Source organism: Styela clava, chromosome 15 (assembly GCF_964204865.1).
Source record: "Styela clava chromosome 15, kaStyClav1.hap1.2, whole genome shotgun sequence".
Taxonomy (NCBI): Eukaryota; Metazoa; Chordata; class Ascidiacea; order Stolidobranchia; family Styelidae; genus Styela; species Styela clava.
Genome location: NC_135264.1, coordinates 16,695,551 through 16,712,921, shown reverse-complemented (window position 1 = coordinate 16,712,921; position 17,371 = coordinate 16,695,551). Strand labels below are relative to the sequence as shown.

General features: G+C 37.2%; 1 protein-coding gene across 1 annotated transcript; it reads left to right on the top strand.

Moving 5' to 3' along the window:
- The first annotated feature begins 8,732 nt into the window (after nt 1-8,732).
- Nucleotides 8,733-16,982, top strand: LOC120334209 (MAM domain-containing glycosylphosphatidylinositol anchor protein 2-like). Its single transcript, XM_039401676.2, has 8 exons — nt 8,733-8,878; nt 9,141-9,283; nt 9,848-9,969; nt 10,232-10,362; nt 10,724-10,891; nt 11,291-11,402; nt 14,569-14,746; nt 15,436-16,982. Exons 1-8 carry the CDS (start codon nt 8,809-8,811, stop codon nt 15,529-15,531), a joined length of 1,020 nt encoding a protein of 339 aa, XP_039257610.2. The 5' UTR covers nt 8,733-8,808; the 3' UTR covers nt 15,532-16,982.
- Nucleotides 16,983-17,371: the final 389 nt, after the last annotated feature.

The window sequence follows — 17,371 nt, the reverse complement described above, 5'->3', positions numbered from 1 at the left end:
AAACATATAGTAAGGCGAAAGTATGTTTTATCAAAAAAACAAGTTGAAAATACGTGGATGAAATCACAATCTATAAAGAAATGTAAATATTTAAAATACAGAGGGCAAGATCAAACCTAACAATTATTTTCATTTTTAATTAGCCCCACTCCCCCTCAAAAATTGTCTGCAGTCCCTAGTGGCGCGCTTCGCCGTTTGAGGACCACTGGTCTACCGTAACCACCACTGACACTGTATATACAAAGCCATAGCTGACATATCGTTACTTATTTTCGAATTTGCACATTTACCGCATCTCACTACTTTCGCAGTAACACTGAAATGAATTTATCAACCATTAGGCCTTCGTTTTATAAGTAATCCTCAAGGATTATGAAAAATTGAAGAAAAAATAATATTACGGAAACAGCATTATGGACATGCCATTTATTGCTTAAGCACGCAGGGCTAAATGTACTTATTATTTAGTGAATTTTCTTTATATATTCCTCATTATGCCTATGTCATCGATAATTAGAGTCTTGGTTTAGGAAATCAAATATTTACCAACGTTGAGTCAGGCTAACCTAAGTTTATAAACGAGAGAATCTAGAAAAAAGGAGAAAAAGAAACCAAATTTGTGATACATATACACGTGGTGTATTAAATCCTCGCTCACATTATTCGTAAGCAGGGGCTTCAGTGTGGACGCGCCGTTTTGGCCAAGTTCTCTACTTTACATTCAATGGTACTTCCCGAAGTATGCGAACCAGGATGGCGGACACCGAAACGTAGTATGTGTAGCATCTCACTACTTTTACAGTAACACTGAAATGAATTTATCAACCATCAAGCTTTTGTTTAATAAGTAAGACTTAGGCCTTATAAAGTAATATGTTCTGCCTAGAGAAAAAATGTTTTAACAGGATTATGGACGCGCCATTAGTGGTTCAGAACGCAGGGCTAAATGAACTTGTACGTTTACTAGATTGGTGAATTTTCTTCATCTATTCCTCATTATGCATACACCATCTATAATTAGAGTCTTTGTGCATGAAATCAAATATTTGCCAACGCCGACTCATGCTAACTTAGGTATACAAAAACGAGAGAATTTAAAGGAAAGAAAAATCCGTGATATTTATACGCGGTGTATTGAAGCTTCACAGTCACATTACTCGTAAGCGGGGGGCTTCACTACGTTGGGTACGGCCGTTCCGGATTAGCGAAGTCTTCGACATTACATATAATTACACTGATTGGGCGCACACTTACCTATGTTATCACATGTAAGCATGTAAAACGATGAATTCATAAAAATTCGAATATAATCCGACCCTAGAAATCGTATCACGCCTACGCACCTATCACAGCAAATGGGACTCGCAGAAGAGAACTAATGAAAATGATAACCGAATGAGAGTTATGCGCGTATAGGTCGACCTTTTTCAAACTTTAAACTCGCGGTACTCCAAGTTTTGTTAACAAAATTAGTTTTTTTCGAATCTGAGTGAATTTTTAAAGCAGAGTCGATTGTAAATTTGCTCGACCCATTTGCCTTCTTACTGAATAAATGAATTCTCGTCATTTTGCCACTTCAAGCAGAACGGCAGAATTAAGGTTTATTCTTCCATGATGGCTTCTGTAAAAGCCGTCAAAATGATGATTCATCGCCTTTATAAGTCCCAATAAACTGTGACGTTCGCAAACGGTGTCAAATGAGTTCGAGGGGTCGAAAAACAATCTGCCTATTGTGTCTAATATCGTTTCTAACGATAAATGACGCAGAAGTGATTTTGTTTCGGTAATTGTGTTTAGTGAACGTTTTGTATAAAGCAACTATACCCCTTATTATAAACAATTGTGCTAGACAGCCATAGGGATTCCCCGAACCCAGAAAAAATCCACCCATACTTAACCATTCAACTATTTCTATGCTCTTATTTTTGCATTAGCAGTGTTTAGGAGGAGTTGGTGTTAATCAGCTTTAAAAAAATATAAATACATTTTTAGACAAGACGCTTTAGTATGACATATTTTAGCACCAGTAAATTTTCCCTATTTCCCTATCCTAATACATACCTCTGTACCTCGTCAACGACAACGCAAAATACCAAAAGTTCTACAACAACCCAACACATAGACCCGGCATTTATGAATATCATCGATGACTACATCATAATATTGCGATTGTATTGAATGGCGTTCTATTCTATTAGTGCTATGGAGCTAGTTTTATAGCTGTGCGTTTCTCTCCTATTTTTTCTACAAATTCATTTGTCGTCCGTCAATCTGGGGTATCAAAGGAGACGCTACTAGTCCACCACCCCTCTCACGCGGCCGGCGGCAGACAAAACCAACAATTGAGTCACGCATTTCTGTCAACCAACCTGAAGTTCGTCCTTGTTGTTTATCTCCTCATTCTGCCTGAGATAAAAAGAAAATTTATTTCTCGCAACTAATAGCGGTTTGCTATATGATTTGGCCGATTAAATTCCTCTAGCTAATGGCACAAAAGAGATGCCAAACGTCAGGACATATATAAAACATTGAGCTTATTCTGCAGTATTTTTGTAAATTTTAGGTCTAAATATTTAGCTTAAGTTATTTTTAGTGTATGTATTATTCTTTCCTTATCAAAATTATTATTAACATGACACGCTTTGCTTAAATCTAAAACAATACTTTCGAAACGCCAAATATAACGCTAGAATAAGGTCGTGGTTTTTACAGGAAAATCTGCTCAAAGTACAGCCACAAGACTTCACTCAGAAACATGGATATTGATCCCTATATACCATACAGAATAGTCATCTTTACTCTTAAGGGTTAACTCAAGATTATTCGCATCTATCTTGAAAAGAAAAAAAGCCGGTCGGATTCCCAAACTGCAACGTTTTTTTTTGCCAAAAGTGTAGATTGTAGATTATTACATTGTGTAATTATGCCTCGGTAAACAAGCGTGTGGCGCGGGTACACGTACACGGCGGTTGCGGTTGTATTTTTCCATCGTTCTTGAAGGTGTTTTTGAAATTTTATATCTTGCCCTGAAAAACTGCCCCAGTGAAGGCTAACAATTCTTGAATTGAAGAATTGATTCTATTTAAAAGTATCAGATTACTTTCGCTTTCTACCTTATGTTTGCCCTCAACTTCTTTCGGCTTAATGTGTTTTCGGCTCTGTGAGAGAAGTTACTGAGATAATGAGATCATGTAATAGATTCGTTACCGTGGAACAAATTTGTGGAATACTTGCGTTTTAGAGAAAATAACACAAGCGTAAAGGCGTTTACGGCCTGAATAATACGTCCACTGATAAAGCAATCGCGCGTAAGTTTCTATCGAGAATGTTTTCATTCAACGAAAACGTCTTGAGAGCGGCGTCGAAAATGTGTGACGTCAGATATTCGAATACTTTGAATTTATTTGTGGAACAAACAGTCTAATGCAATGATCCTCAAACGGCGAGGCGCGTCCCACAACGGGGACGGCAGGCAATTTTTAAGGGGGCGTGAAACTAATTAAAAATAAAAAAAATTATTAAATTTGATATTGCCCGTTTATTTCCGATATCGGTATATATTTTTTTTATTTTGGATGTTTACATCTCATCCACGTATTTTCAACATGCTTTTTTTAAATAACACGTACCTCCGACTTACTATTTGTAATTTATTGTTAGCTATTTATTTTTGAGGTGGGGCGCGAAACTTGACAAATTCTAAAAATGGGGTGCGGTCTAAAGAGTTTAAGAATCACTGGTCTAAAGATATAAAAATGCGAACAAATTTAGTGCGTATTTTAATTTAAAACCATTTAAAATTTCGTCTTGTGTGATTTACTGTGTAAGCTGTAAATCTAAAGCAATGTTTTCAAAACGCCAAATATAACGCTAGTGTCATCAGTCGCGGTGCACATAACCTATTTGTTATGTGCACCTAACGAAATAACAAAATAAAAAACCGAACGGGTTCTCTGATTCTCCCGAAATGTCCATTCGAACTATTATAAAACTACAATGTAAAATACTAATCCTCGCCAAACAAAAAAAAATACCAAACCTCGCCATGCTGACTGCACTAACTTCGCGAAAAGCGTCTACTCTCCTCGACTTTGCGAAACGGTTTGAATGTCGACTTTTAACGTTTAATATATGTCCCGCAACTGTGCGTAAGCGAACGAGAGCACCTACACCGAGATAGATAAATGGGGAAGTACCCGCCACGCACAGTTTAAACGCGGTTACAATCTACGGTGCGTCATTCGTTACACGTCTAAAACCCTGATATACGATCGCCTCCACACATACACTACAATAATACAATAATTGTAATTAGCTATAAGTCCGACATGAAATGAGCGAACCTTGTTGAAAACTTCAATTCAAGCAGAAGCGGTTCGGTGATGCTCATTTAATATTTTATTGCCATATATTATGACGATGTACGGCGTTCTAAGGCTCAGAAATATGGCAACGTTTTCACCGGCGATGCCACGGGGGCAACATAACAAACGCGCGAATCGAATGACATGCTGTAACTCGCGATACAATTACTATATATATATATATATAACTAACAGTTGAGGTTACGTGAAACTAACTACCTTTCCTTGCTCTCTATGCCTTTGCGCAGATGGGTCCGTATGCGTATTAATGTGTAAGGATGCTGTAGCAAGAGTGAAAATGACTATTCTATTTAATTCAAGAGTCTTGCTACACACTAACACAAATATATTTCTGTAACGTTTCATCTGAGCGAGGTCAGACTTCTTCAGACAAGCATTTTACAACTATCTGTAAAATGCAACTGTAAAATACAACTGTAAAATACAACTATCCGTAAAATACAACTGTAAAATGCTTGTCTGAACAAGTCTGACCTCGGTCAGACGAAACGTTACAGAAATATATTTGTGTTCGTGTGCAGCAAGACACTTGAATATATATATATAAACCTTCCCAACAATTGCGCTTACTTATTCTCGGTTCGACCCTGACGAGAGACGTGGAACATGGCATGAGTAAGCGTCCTTGTTGTTTATATCCTCATTCTCCCTGAGATAAAAATTCTCTTCTCGCAACCAGTAGAGGTTTGCTATATGATTGGGCCGATTAAATTCCTCTAGATAAATACGAAAATCTATTTTATACCGAATATTAACATCTCTCCCCTTCTGTCTCTCTCTCACCAACCAGTCCGCCGCTTCCTCTCACGCGGTCGGCGGCAGACTGAAACAACACGTATTTCTGTTATCCAACCTGAAATTCGTCCTTTTCTCGATCCTTTTCAATTTCTGACTCGATGCCAAATGAACGTCGTATTCTTTTATCGTTCACGTCTTTCTATGTACTGAATTTAGTTCATATATCTGAAACAGTTAACTAATCCCATACCCGACATGAAATCCGCAACTGGACGATAGGCCGTGGTTCTCCATATGAAAATCTTGCCCTATATACCATCACACAGGGACGTTTCCAGAATTTTCTAAGGGAGGGGGGCTGAAATTTATAATTGCCAAATTAGGCTGTAACAGCTAGGCTAAGTGGTCTGGCCGGAGGCTCAACATTGATGGATAAAGATTCGTAAATTGCTTTAAATACCATATGATAACAAATGAATTATCTGAACGAATTATTGCGTTGCCAAAAAAGCATAAAAAATATAATATTAGCTATTGCTTTTGCTAAAAGAAAGGTTGCTAAAATTTGTGGAAGACCTTCTTATTACAAAAATTCCGGGAACAAATTCGTTGATTGAACATCAATTGAACGCGGAATGTTACAAGTCCTTAAAAGCAATACAGTCTCGTGAAAGTCTGACGTAAAAACAATTTATGAAGTGATAAACAAATTTGTTATTCGGAGAATCCCCTTGTTACATTCCCATACATACATTGTTTATTATAATCAAATATCTGGTATGTTTGCCGCCAATATTAAACTTGATATACTTCAAATATCATTTTTCTTTGCAAGTAGTAGGTTTACTTTTATATATATAAATATTTATGATAATTCAGATAAATAATTGAATACAATTAAACTATTGCTCAGAGGTTGTCCGAGCCTCTAGAATGTTTCATCGGGGTTACGCTCCACCAAAAAGGTTAGAAAGTTCTGAATCAAAACACAATCAGGCTAGAATGTTAGCGTCAATAGAATTCTTCTTTACGATGAGTAAAAAATCATATTACTCTCGCTGTTCATAGTGTTCTCGCTGAATGAATGAATGTATATTGTTTAACATAATCAAATACCTATTAGATTTGTCGCTATTATCAAACTTGCGATACTTCAAATATCATTTTGTTTTGCCAGTATTAGGTTTATTTTTATATATATTTATAGTTTAATAATTCAGATAATCAAATTCTTATACAGGAGTCACTCGAGCATCTGGAATGTTTAGGGTTCCGATCTACCAAAAAGATCACAAAGGGAAGCTTCAAAATACAACCATTCTAAGTTACCGTCAATAAAATTCTTCTCTACAATGAGTAATGTATCATATTACACTCGCTGTTCATAATTTGAATTCCAATGTCTGTTTTTTTGATAAGAATTCAGTACAATTAAGATAAAAACAAAAACACTTTTTGTTACAGCAAAAATTATGACGTCGCAATGTAAATTTTCACACATTTACGTAAAATCTAGATATGACGTCACATTATGACGTCATTTTTAAATATTGAATGTACTCTACAAATCTCCACCATCAAACGGAGCCTAAATATAATACAATTGCGCGTTCATATCAGATATATATGAGTTAAATAAAGTTTATTTTCGCATTCCATTTGCTCAAGTGATAAGTGAACACCTCGCATCTGACACCGAAATTGAGAAAATCGTAACTTTGCCGCCCCTGGCACAAACCTTGCCGCATACGTCATGAGCCACATGTAAAAACCACGTATCATGTGCGAACCACGAGTCATGAATTATTTTGAGAATTTCTCGAAAATAGGGGGAGAAGTATACCCGAGGTTTCTACAATTATTCCAATGTTATGCCAAGTCAATTTACTGAGCTACTGAAACTATAGCGAATCATTATAGAAAATGGTGCTTTAGTAAATACCGGTTGACTCTAGAACAGTTTCTCAAATGACGGAATACGCACCACAAAGGGGGCTTAAAGATAAAAATATTTGTTAGATGTGATCTTGCCCGCCTTATTTTGGATATTTACATTTTTTATTTTAGATATTTACTTTCCATCCAGGTATTTTCGAAGTGTGTTTTGAAGAAACATACTTTCGCCTTACAATCTGGTATTTGTAGGTTTGTTAACTAGTTATTACTTGTCGATCTTAAGATCGGTAAGTATGTTGATAGGTATTTGTCTGTCTGTATGTCTGTGTGTTAGATGCATGCGATATCTCACGAAAGCGAGGTTGAATGAAATTTTGCATGTGCATTCATCACAGTTCGGAACAGAAGCCCATTGATTTTGGATGGATTATGTGTTATAATTAGCGAATTATTAATAAATTAGTGATGGGACACACGGTGTCACTATGGAGTAAGACCACTATTTTGGGGATCCCCTAACCTTCGATCGATAAGTCTTCGGTTTCTAACCGATATTCTAGTTTTATAGCTTGGGCGCGAGACTTTGACCTGAAAAGTTCAAGAACCACTGCTCTAGAAGTTGCTCATTAAAAGACGACCGTTAAAAGTAAAGGTATGAAGTACTGAACTACTAACAATAAAACGATCCACAGGTCCAGTCTGTGTCCAATAACAAATACTGTATTTGCAAAATATAAAGCAATGCCGCGCACTCACTATGCTTTTTAATAAACAAGAGACACTTTAAAAAACATTTCACATGAATAAAACTTTCAAATAATGTACCGGCCCAAAATTGAAAATGGATGGAAAGTAAAATAATAACATATATTTGCGTAATATAATGCAATGTCGGGCACTCACTATGCTTTTTGATACAAAAGAGATACCTTAAAAAACATTTCACATGAATAAAACTTTTAAATATGGTACCGGCCAAAAATTGAAACGAATGGAACATAAAATATATTTGTGTGATAAATTTTATTCCCTTACTTCTTCAAAAATTCATGGCCACGCCCATGCGGTGAACTACGTGTTATAGCCTAATTTTAATCAACAAACTTAACGCTAGTATGTGATAGGGAACACATATCGAAAACTCATAATTACAAGCACTTTTTCAAATAGAATTTCGGTTATAACACACCTATATAGGGAAACACGCCTTGTCAGCTAATCAATCGATTGCCAAATACCAGACATATATTTCTAAGTTGGACAAAAAATGTCGAAGTTGGACATAAAATGGCGTCACGATTTTGACATTTCGATGACAGTGTCACGAGATCATTCGAAGAACTAATAAATATATTGACAATAAAACAATCAGCTAATTGTGGACCAGCGATAAATCATGTCAAAAAAGGCAATTTTAATATATTTTTAGCCTGTGTGGTATAGATGCAAAATTTTGTATAATTTAGATGCATTTTCCAGTATTTGAGCAACTACAAAATCGGTAAAATGCCTTTTCATTTGATATCTTTTTTCATGTATGACCACGGATATTCTTATAGTTCATCATCTTTGGCGCATGCTTGGTAAAATTACAGTCTGTTGCGAAATTACGATAACTATAGTATGGTAGTGAATTTGCCATTTTTACATCATAGTTTCGTGAAAAAATGGAAACGTTTAATACCAAATTTGCTTAAAAATAAAAACCATGGACAGTTCGGATCAGTTAGCGTTTAAGGCGACCAGTTGGTGGATGACATATACAAGGCGACATATAGAATAGGCAGCCATGAGAATTCAGTTAGTATTGGTCGTGATTTTGGTGACAAAGTTGGCAAGCTCGGCTACTTCTAAGAAACGTAAGTGACCTTGGGGTAGTATTTTCATACTCCTTGAGAGAGGAAAGTTGATACACTCATCGGTCTATAGATTAGATGCGAACCGCGGACTTTTGTCCGGGTAATCGATAGCCGATCGGTCATATTATCATTAAACCATATTATCGACATTCTTCCTGTCTGAAAATCATCCAAGTTTTGTTAGAAGATAGGATTCCCTCTCAAAAAAAAAAAAGGATATTTCAATTATTTCGAAGAGAATAATCACTCAAAATTCTTTTAGCGAAAGGCGTTGTGGGACGATGTGGATTGGACGACGAGGGAAAGGCGGGGCTTATCGCTTCACCGAATTTCCCCCATGCTAATTATCCGCCAGATTCCGTCTGCAATTACACAGTGACCGTGGCAGAGAATTCTGTGATCAAAGTAAGTTTATGAACGAAATATGTAAACTATAAGCTTTTTTTACAATATCTCAGTCGGCTTTTTCAAGACCTGGGGGCAGTAATTTCGGTGCTCCCGTAGTATGTGCACTAAGATGGCGCACAACCTGAACATAGTATGTGTATCAGGTTAGGGTTATCAGGTTGTGCGCCATCTTGGTGCACACACTACGAGAGCACCGTAATTTCCCCACACCACCCCCGCCTCAAATTTTAAAAACCCTCCTAATTTTGAGGTGGGATACCACATTGTAATTTATAACTTAAGTTTAATTGTATTTGAATATTCCGAAAAGGGCATTATTTATCGGTCTAAATGGTCTGCCAAAACATACCAGTTTTTTTTTATAAGTTACCACTAGTTTTATCGCTGATAGCAAAAGATTCACCATCCCCTAAATTTCGAAACACCCCCCTAATATGAAAAGCTTGGGAACTTACTGGCTGGGGGCCGCACAAATAATTTGTTGAACCGCTTGAGCCTTTCAACTTCAACAACGAAAAACGGCAAACTTTCGATCTTTCTTACATATAGAACTTTTTATAGTTCGAGTTCTTATACATGGACATGGAAGACGGGCCCACGCAGAAGCTAAGCGGTTGCTATGCGGACTATGTCGTCATAACTGAAGATGACAATGAAGAATCAACAATGGTCGGTAACCAGAGGTGAGCATTTAGACATCATAATACACCTCCCACACAGTCTAGATTTGCAGGGTAATCATATGTAAATAGCCAAACCATAATTTTTCAACCTAACCTAACGATTCCACTATTTCGTAGCTGGATTAGCTGCATTACGTTCCAATTTGGCAATTAGAATTCAGACCCCTCCCCCTCCTTTGAAAATTCTTGGATACGTCCCAGCGGTGAATCACGCGTTAGTAGCCCTACTTCAAAATTCTAAATAAGTTTAATAATTTTTCAGATTCTGTGGTTACGACACTCCGTTCAATCCAGTGTTAACCAAAGGCAACAAAGCTTACATTTGGTTTCGATCTGACGATACTATAGAAAAGGAAGGATTCGTCATCAGATGGAAAGCTGTTCAAGCGCCAAGTATGTTCCTGTTTGAATTTTTACCCAATGTTTCAGACCTGTGTCCAGTGTTCACCAATTTAGACCGACTTTTTTAGACTCAAAACACAAAAATTAGAAGTATTGCAAAGAACAGATTGTTGTATGCGATGAATTACAATGATGGTTTGAAACACATACCCCATTTTACAGGCGCCAACTCGCGAAAACAATCTTAAAATAACCCCCAAAAAATTTACAATGGTAAAGTATAGGAAGAATTTTTCGGGAGTCAAAGGTCGGGGAAATGTCCATATATTATAAGGGTCTCAAACTTAAAAGTTTAGTAAGTCATGGTTTAAATGAGTCGAGCCTTTTTAAACATTGGTAACTTATATTACAGGGGAAACATTCGCCTGCGATTTCGAATCTAGGAATGGTTACTGCAGCGGATGGCGACAATTAGAACCGAGAAGCACGATTCGTTGGAAGGTGAACCGAGGTCAAACAAGGTCAAGCAGACGTCACTGGGTCACTGGACCGTGGTACGACCACACCAAGAATAACATAGGTACGTACATGGAATCCCAAAGCTCTCGGAACTTTGCAACCTACTGCTAATGTTGCCTATGTTAAGTTACATAAACGTTTTCCGATCGGGTATAGAGAGAAATTTGTCAACCAGAAAACAAGCAATTGTACAATAAAATATATACAAAATACACAAGTTAATTGGGTATAACCTGGATGGAGCGATACGACCATAAGGTCATCAGAGTCAGCTCCCCTAAATTGACTATTGAGATTCACACTTAATTCATATATATGAACAATGTAGAGTGTGAATAAGCCACTTGTTGGAGGGTTAATTAACCGAAATTTTTAGAAAGCAGGAGCTGGATTTCCGAAATCCTAAACTGCAATCTCCGATTTTTAGTAACAAATATTTAACATATACCTTATCTCATAGGTGGATCCTACGTCTTCGCCGAAGCGACTGGTATGAGGCAAGGCGACGTAACCACTCTGATATCTCCTTACTTTTCAATGATGAAAACGGAAAGATACTGCTTGTCATTCTGGTGAGATATACACCAGTTATGTGATATATATTTTAGGTGACCGTACATTTGAACCCATGTGTATATCCGCGGGTTCAATCTATATGCGGGTGCTAAAACCCATGGGTTAGGGTTAGTATGGGTTCGAATATCCTTAAAACAAACAAAAAATCAATAGTTGTAATAGTATGCAGGTGCAATTGTCGTGGGTTTAAATGTACGTGGATTTAAATGTAATGGAACCCTTTTCTAGTTCGATTTTGAGGATGTAACACCTAGTTTTTGAAAGACTAATTACTTTAGAACTTGTATTTGCGCTGCCAGTGTGTGACACATGCATTATTTCGCGAAAAGTAGCTCTCCTTCGCTTTTTAAAGCGATAGTCGCATGGAAACTACTTTCGACTCGACCTCGAAGGGCGATCGAGAACTTTAAGTTTGGAAAACCACAAAAGGTCTCCTATTAATGGCACAAGTGATTCACTGTGACATACATATCTTGTATGGTATTCTATTGTGATTTGAGTTGATGTAACACCTAAAAGATCGTAATTATCATTAAAAAACTGTATTCTCACAATGTATCACGCTTCTGTTTATGTGTGATATATTAGTCTGACTGTGAGGCAATGTAAGCTGAATAGCCTTTTTGAACACGAATTGTACATATGAGTCGTTTTCCAAAATTCTTGTTTGTTTGGGAAAACACGCTACACTAATATATTTATCAATTTAAAATTTTCACTACTTTAAAACGAAAGAATAGCAAGAATGCCAGAATCGTTTTGTACAAATCGACTTTAATTTTCAGTTGCCTATTGTTCTTTGTTCCCACAATCTAAGCATTCAAGGAAATTTCTGAGACTTCTACATCAAAAAGCGTGACAATTTCTTCCATGCAAATGTCATTTCTTGCCAGCAATAATTCAAATGACTTGTTAAAGGAAGAAGAACGATCGAACTACATATCAAATCGATCTGAATGCAATCTCGACCAGGTCGCACCACAAACTGGTTGTCGTCAAAATTTAAAAAGCGTTACTGAGCTGAAAAACATTATTGATTGAACAAGAAATTAACATAAAGAAGCTTGGGAAACATTTTTGTTGTTAAAAAAGAGTTTGCCCTGCAACGAATCGAACACTCGCCTTTGAATTCGCCGATCCGCGAACAATTTGTTATTGGTCAAAAAATAGCTTGGATCTTTTGTAGAAATCCCCCATAAAAAAAAAAACGCCAACGCTCCAACGCTCAAATTAAGAATATATATAACTATATATTGTATTGATAATTATGCGCTGGAAGTTCAAATTTTCAACTTATTTCTAAACCTAACTCTAACTGGATAATTATTAATTTGTTATTTTAAAACGTGGTGTTTTTCTCAGAATCTCACATATTTTTGTTAGTGGCTTTGTACAACAGATCAAAGCTATTTTTTTTTATATAGTCTTTTCCCACGATTACCTGACCGACCAATCGACTTTAATTTTCATAGGCCTATTGTTCTTTGTTCCCACAATTTAAGCTTTCAAGGAAAATTCGTTTCTGAGACATTTACAACATAAAGCGTGACAATTTCTTCCATGCAAATGTCATTTCTTGCCAGCAATAATTTAAATGACTTGTTAAAGGAAGAAGAACGTTTGAACTACATATCAAATCGATCTGAATGCAATGTCGACCAGGTCGCGCCACAAACTATTGCTCGCCATTTCTTTCCATTGATATTTTAAATGACTCAAGAAGTAAGAAAACGTTTGAACTGACTATCAAATTGGCCTGAAATGTCATATTGACCTGAGCAATTCCGCTTCTTCTATCACGACATATTGCATAATAGTTAATCGAGGAATAAAGACTTGCACGATTTCCGTTGCATAAATGTCGGCATTTCAAGATCTAACGGGCCAATGAATGAAAAATTGTTTATATGCATTTTCTATGAACAGGCGATCATATTAACGGTTTAGCGTTTCATGGATTTTTTTCTAGCCACTAGCCGCTTTGTGCAAGGCTTCCCTTTTTGTTTACCCACTTCCCTCCAATTGTACTGCCGATCAAATTGATCTGGCATATTTTGCCATATCGTCCTGGCCCCGTCTTCGAAATGTATGTCGTCAGAATTTAGAAAGCGTTTCTAGTCTAAAAGACTTTATCAGACACAGGAAGCACATTAAGGGATTAATGACTTCGAAGGAGTATTTATATCAGTGTTTCTCAAACTTAGTAAGCCGCGCCACTTTTTGAGAATTTCTCAAGTCTCTCGCCCACCCCAAAAATAACCGGCTGACAATGAGCAACAAATAACAGATAGTAAGGCGAAAGTATGTTTTATTGAAAAAACGTTGGGAGATGCGTGGATAGAACGTAAATAATAAACTAAACGAAAATTTTCTCTGAACAGGCGGCCATATTTACGGTTCCACATTTTTTCGTCGCTTAGTGTATGGCTTCTCTTTACGTTTGGCCATTTCTCTCCACTATCGTGGCCCTAAATACGTTATTTATAAACTATGAGCCAATAAGAATTGAAAAAATGTTAATATATATTCATTTTCTATCAACAGGCGATCACATCTACGGTTTTGCGTTTCCATGGATTATTTTTTAGTCGGTTTGTGTATGACTTTCATTTGCCCATTTCCCTCCATTATCGGGTCCCAAATACCCTCCCAATTCAGTGGCTCCCAATCTCTTTCTTAGATTAAACGCGTCAGTTTTATTTGTATATTTTATTGCCTCATTTTATCGACGCCCCAAATATGCCAAAGCTTTGTTAGCTGACTGACCAATATTAAAAATTATTTTGTACACCTCAATATATAATGCATAGGGGGTGTCTATGGAACTTTACAATTTTTTTTCAAATTACGAAGGAAATTTATCGATACCATATATTGTTTTGGCCCTCACATATGTATTGAATGAGATGAAAATACTTGAATAATTACTGATTAAAAAATAACAAACCTGGTTAAGATATATTGAAAACTTACTTCATAACAAAATTAAAATTGCAAAGGAAATTTATCGATACCATAAATTGTTTTGGCCTACACAGATGTATTGAATGAAATAAAAATACTTAAACAATTACTGTTTAAAAAACGACAAACCTGGTTATGATTTATTAAGACCTCATTACAAAATTGTGGACGGACTTTATGGACACCCTTATTTCACAGGTATCACATGTACGGTTCCGGCATCGGGACTTTTGCTATTTATGAGGTGCAAACGGATGGAGCTCAGGACCCTCGATTCCCGCTTCGTGGGATAAACATTTTCCTTGAAGCTGGGGAGAAAGGCAAAAGTTGGCAGGAAGGAAAACTTACATTAAACAGAAGGGCTGTGCCGATGAGGGTGGGTTGAATATTACACAAATCTTGTTTTAGAAAATTTGCTTAACGCTGGGTCATGCGCACTCCTGCAGAGATAAACGAAAGGTATATGAGAAGGGAGTTACACTCACTTACTCTGAAGTGGGGGAACTCATCTCAGAGGCGGGCAACAAAATAAAACTAAAAAAGTTGCTCAACCCCAAGTAAAACGTACTCACACAGAGATAAAGAAGACTTATCTCCAACGAAAGTCACTCAATTACTCGGAAGTAAAGGAGACTCACTTCTCAGCAAAGTTACGGGCAACCTAGAAAACATAGAATTGGCTCAATGCAAGATTCCACGCGTTCACTCAAAATGAGAATCATCTCCGAACGCATCTCCACCGATACGCTAAGTGCCAATAAAATTATATAGAATTATAGTGCGATAAGCGTCAGTAATTGCTAAGATTGTGCGAAGCGGACAACACATGTCAGAAAATTAATAACCTAGATTTTTGTGCCTGTAACTACTAGGAAGCGTATGATAAATAAAGGTGCGGCCGCGGTTTCATCCAATTATTTGTATCTGACCCTCCTGCATTAAAGGTTGCACACCCCTGTTCTAGTCTGGTGATTCGCCATATTACTAAGCTGTCTCATCTGCCCACCAGGGAGAAAATAAAATAAATACTATTCTATATTTTGACGCTCAATATTGTATATTTAGTTTATCTTCGAAGCGACAAGAGGAAATTCATACAAGGGCGATATCGCCATTGATGACATCACAATCACAGAAGACGAATGCCAAGAACCGAAATAAGCTGGCTGGTGGCGACCACAGCATTTCAGAAGAAAATTACGTTTTCACGATATTAGTTCGAATGCTTCAATAAAAGTTTCCTTCATTTCAAACGTCACTATTTTTTGAATTTATTCAAAGTATGGTTTGGGAGGAATATTTTAGATCACATTTTTATTCTGCCATTGCTAAAAACGATCCGAATTGAGGATCGATACATATTTATCTCAGAGGAAAGGGAAGCCAATAAGTCGGCTTAACCATATGACGAACCATGGTCTCTCTTCCGATTACCAGTTCATGTCGGTTATGGGATTAGTTAGCCAGTTACTTGTTTTTAGATGTATGGACTTAATGGCGGAAGTTGTAGCCGACCAGCGTTCTGTGAGCCACCCTACGGTGGCTAAGAACACAGCAATCAATAACCATCTTGGCATACGTTACTCCTAACCCCCACCTGACTACGTCATCCACGAAAAGTCAAATATTACGAAATGGCATCTGCGCCGACGATAACGAACTCACTAAATCCAGCCATCTCTCCCAGTCGCGATCATTATGACAAGAAAATAGCTTTCTCGATTTCGGGTGAACGTCCGCACATTTTGGACGACTGTCTGTATTACGTGACGGTGGCGCAATTTATTCATGGCGTAGGCAGGTGAGGAATGACATATGCAAAAATTATTGAGACACGCTCACTAGAACTACTGGTGGTATTAAGCTATGCTAGACCCCAAAATTTAATTTGACTTGGATACAAGGTACCCATGCTGCTATTTTACGCTCCAATAATTTGGGAAAGTCGTATGAACAAGATATTAGAATATGGTCGTTCAACCCGTGGCCCGGGCGGTATTTTTCGAATCCCAATGTCTTTCACAAATCTGGGTGGGCCAATATTGAAACCTTTAATAAAAAAATGGTGCTCCTGAAGTATGCGAACCAAGATGGCGGACATCGGAACGTAACATGGATAACAGGTTAGGGTTAGGCGATAATTTTTTTCCAATTTTCCTTATTTTAGTCCTATTATCAGTTCGAGGACTAGCCAAGAGCCTCCCGTAGTATTTATAGATAAAATTATGGCCTAACCCTAACCTGGTACACATATTACATTCCGATGTCCGCCATCTTGGTTCGCATACTTCGGGAGCCCCAAAAAAATTCCTCATTTAATTCCGCGAGAAGCACCACCCAGCTATTGAAAGCTTCTTACTTATCGATCTTAAGACCGGTAAGTATGTTGATAGGTATTTGTCTGTCTGTTAGATGAACACGATATCTCACGAAAGCGAGGTTGAATCTGCTCTAAATTTGCATGTGCATTCATCATATCTCGGATCAGAAGCCTATAGATTTTGAATGAATTATGTCGTATAATTAGCGAGTTATTAATTGATTAGTGATGGGACACGCGGTGTCACTATAGGATCAGAGTGGATGAATGGGGATCCCCTAACTTTCAATCACAAGTCTTCGGTCTCCGACCGATATTCTCGTTCATGTATTTATTTTTGTGAGCGTTATTTCTGGAGAGAGATGTTTGAATTTATTTTTATCGTCTGCCATGTGTTTCAATCTGCTTTCCTGTGGATCTAGAAGAGGCAGTTTCTATGAACTCAATATTTGACAGCATTTAGTCTACTCGTACCAACAAGGCTTTTCGCAGATAAACCATGTCAAACTAATTTCTGACAGTCATATGACAAACCCAAAAACCTAAAGTTGACAGAGCATTTTCCAACAGACAATTGCTAAGGCTTGCACACAGTCAAAATTCCTGAGTAAGGATCAAATTTTCCTCGACTTGTGGTCTTTTTTGGGCGCTTCAGAAATATGTGCACCAAGATAGTGCACA

Excerpts from the sequence above, each read along its gene's own strand:
- LOC120334209 (XM_039401676.2), top strand. The coding sequence starts at position 8,809 with ATGAGAATTCAGTTAGTATTGGTCGTGATTTTGGTGACAAAGTTGGCA. Across the intron at positions 10,363-10,723 it reads GAAAGCTGTTCAAGCGCCAA|GGGAAACATTCGCCTGCGAT; the intron begins GTATGTTCCTGT and ends CTTATATTACAG. Across the intron at positions 10,892-11,290 it reads CCACACCAAGAATAACATAG|GTGGATCCTACGTCTTCGCC; the intron begins GTACGTACATGG and ends CTTATCTCATAG.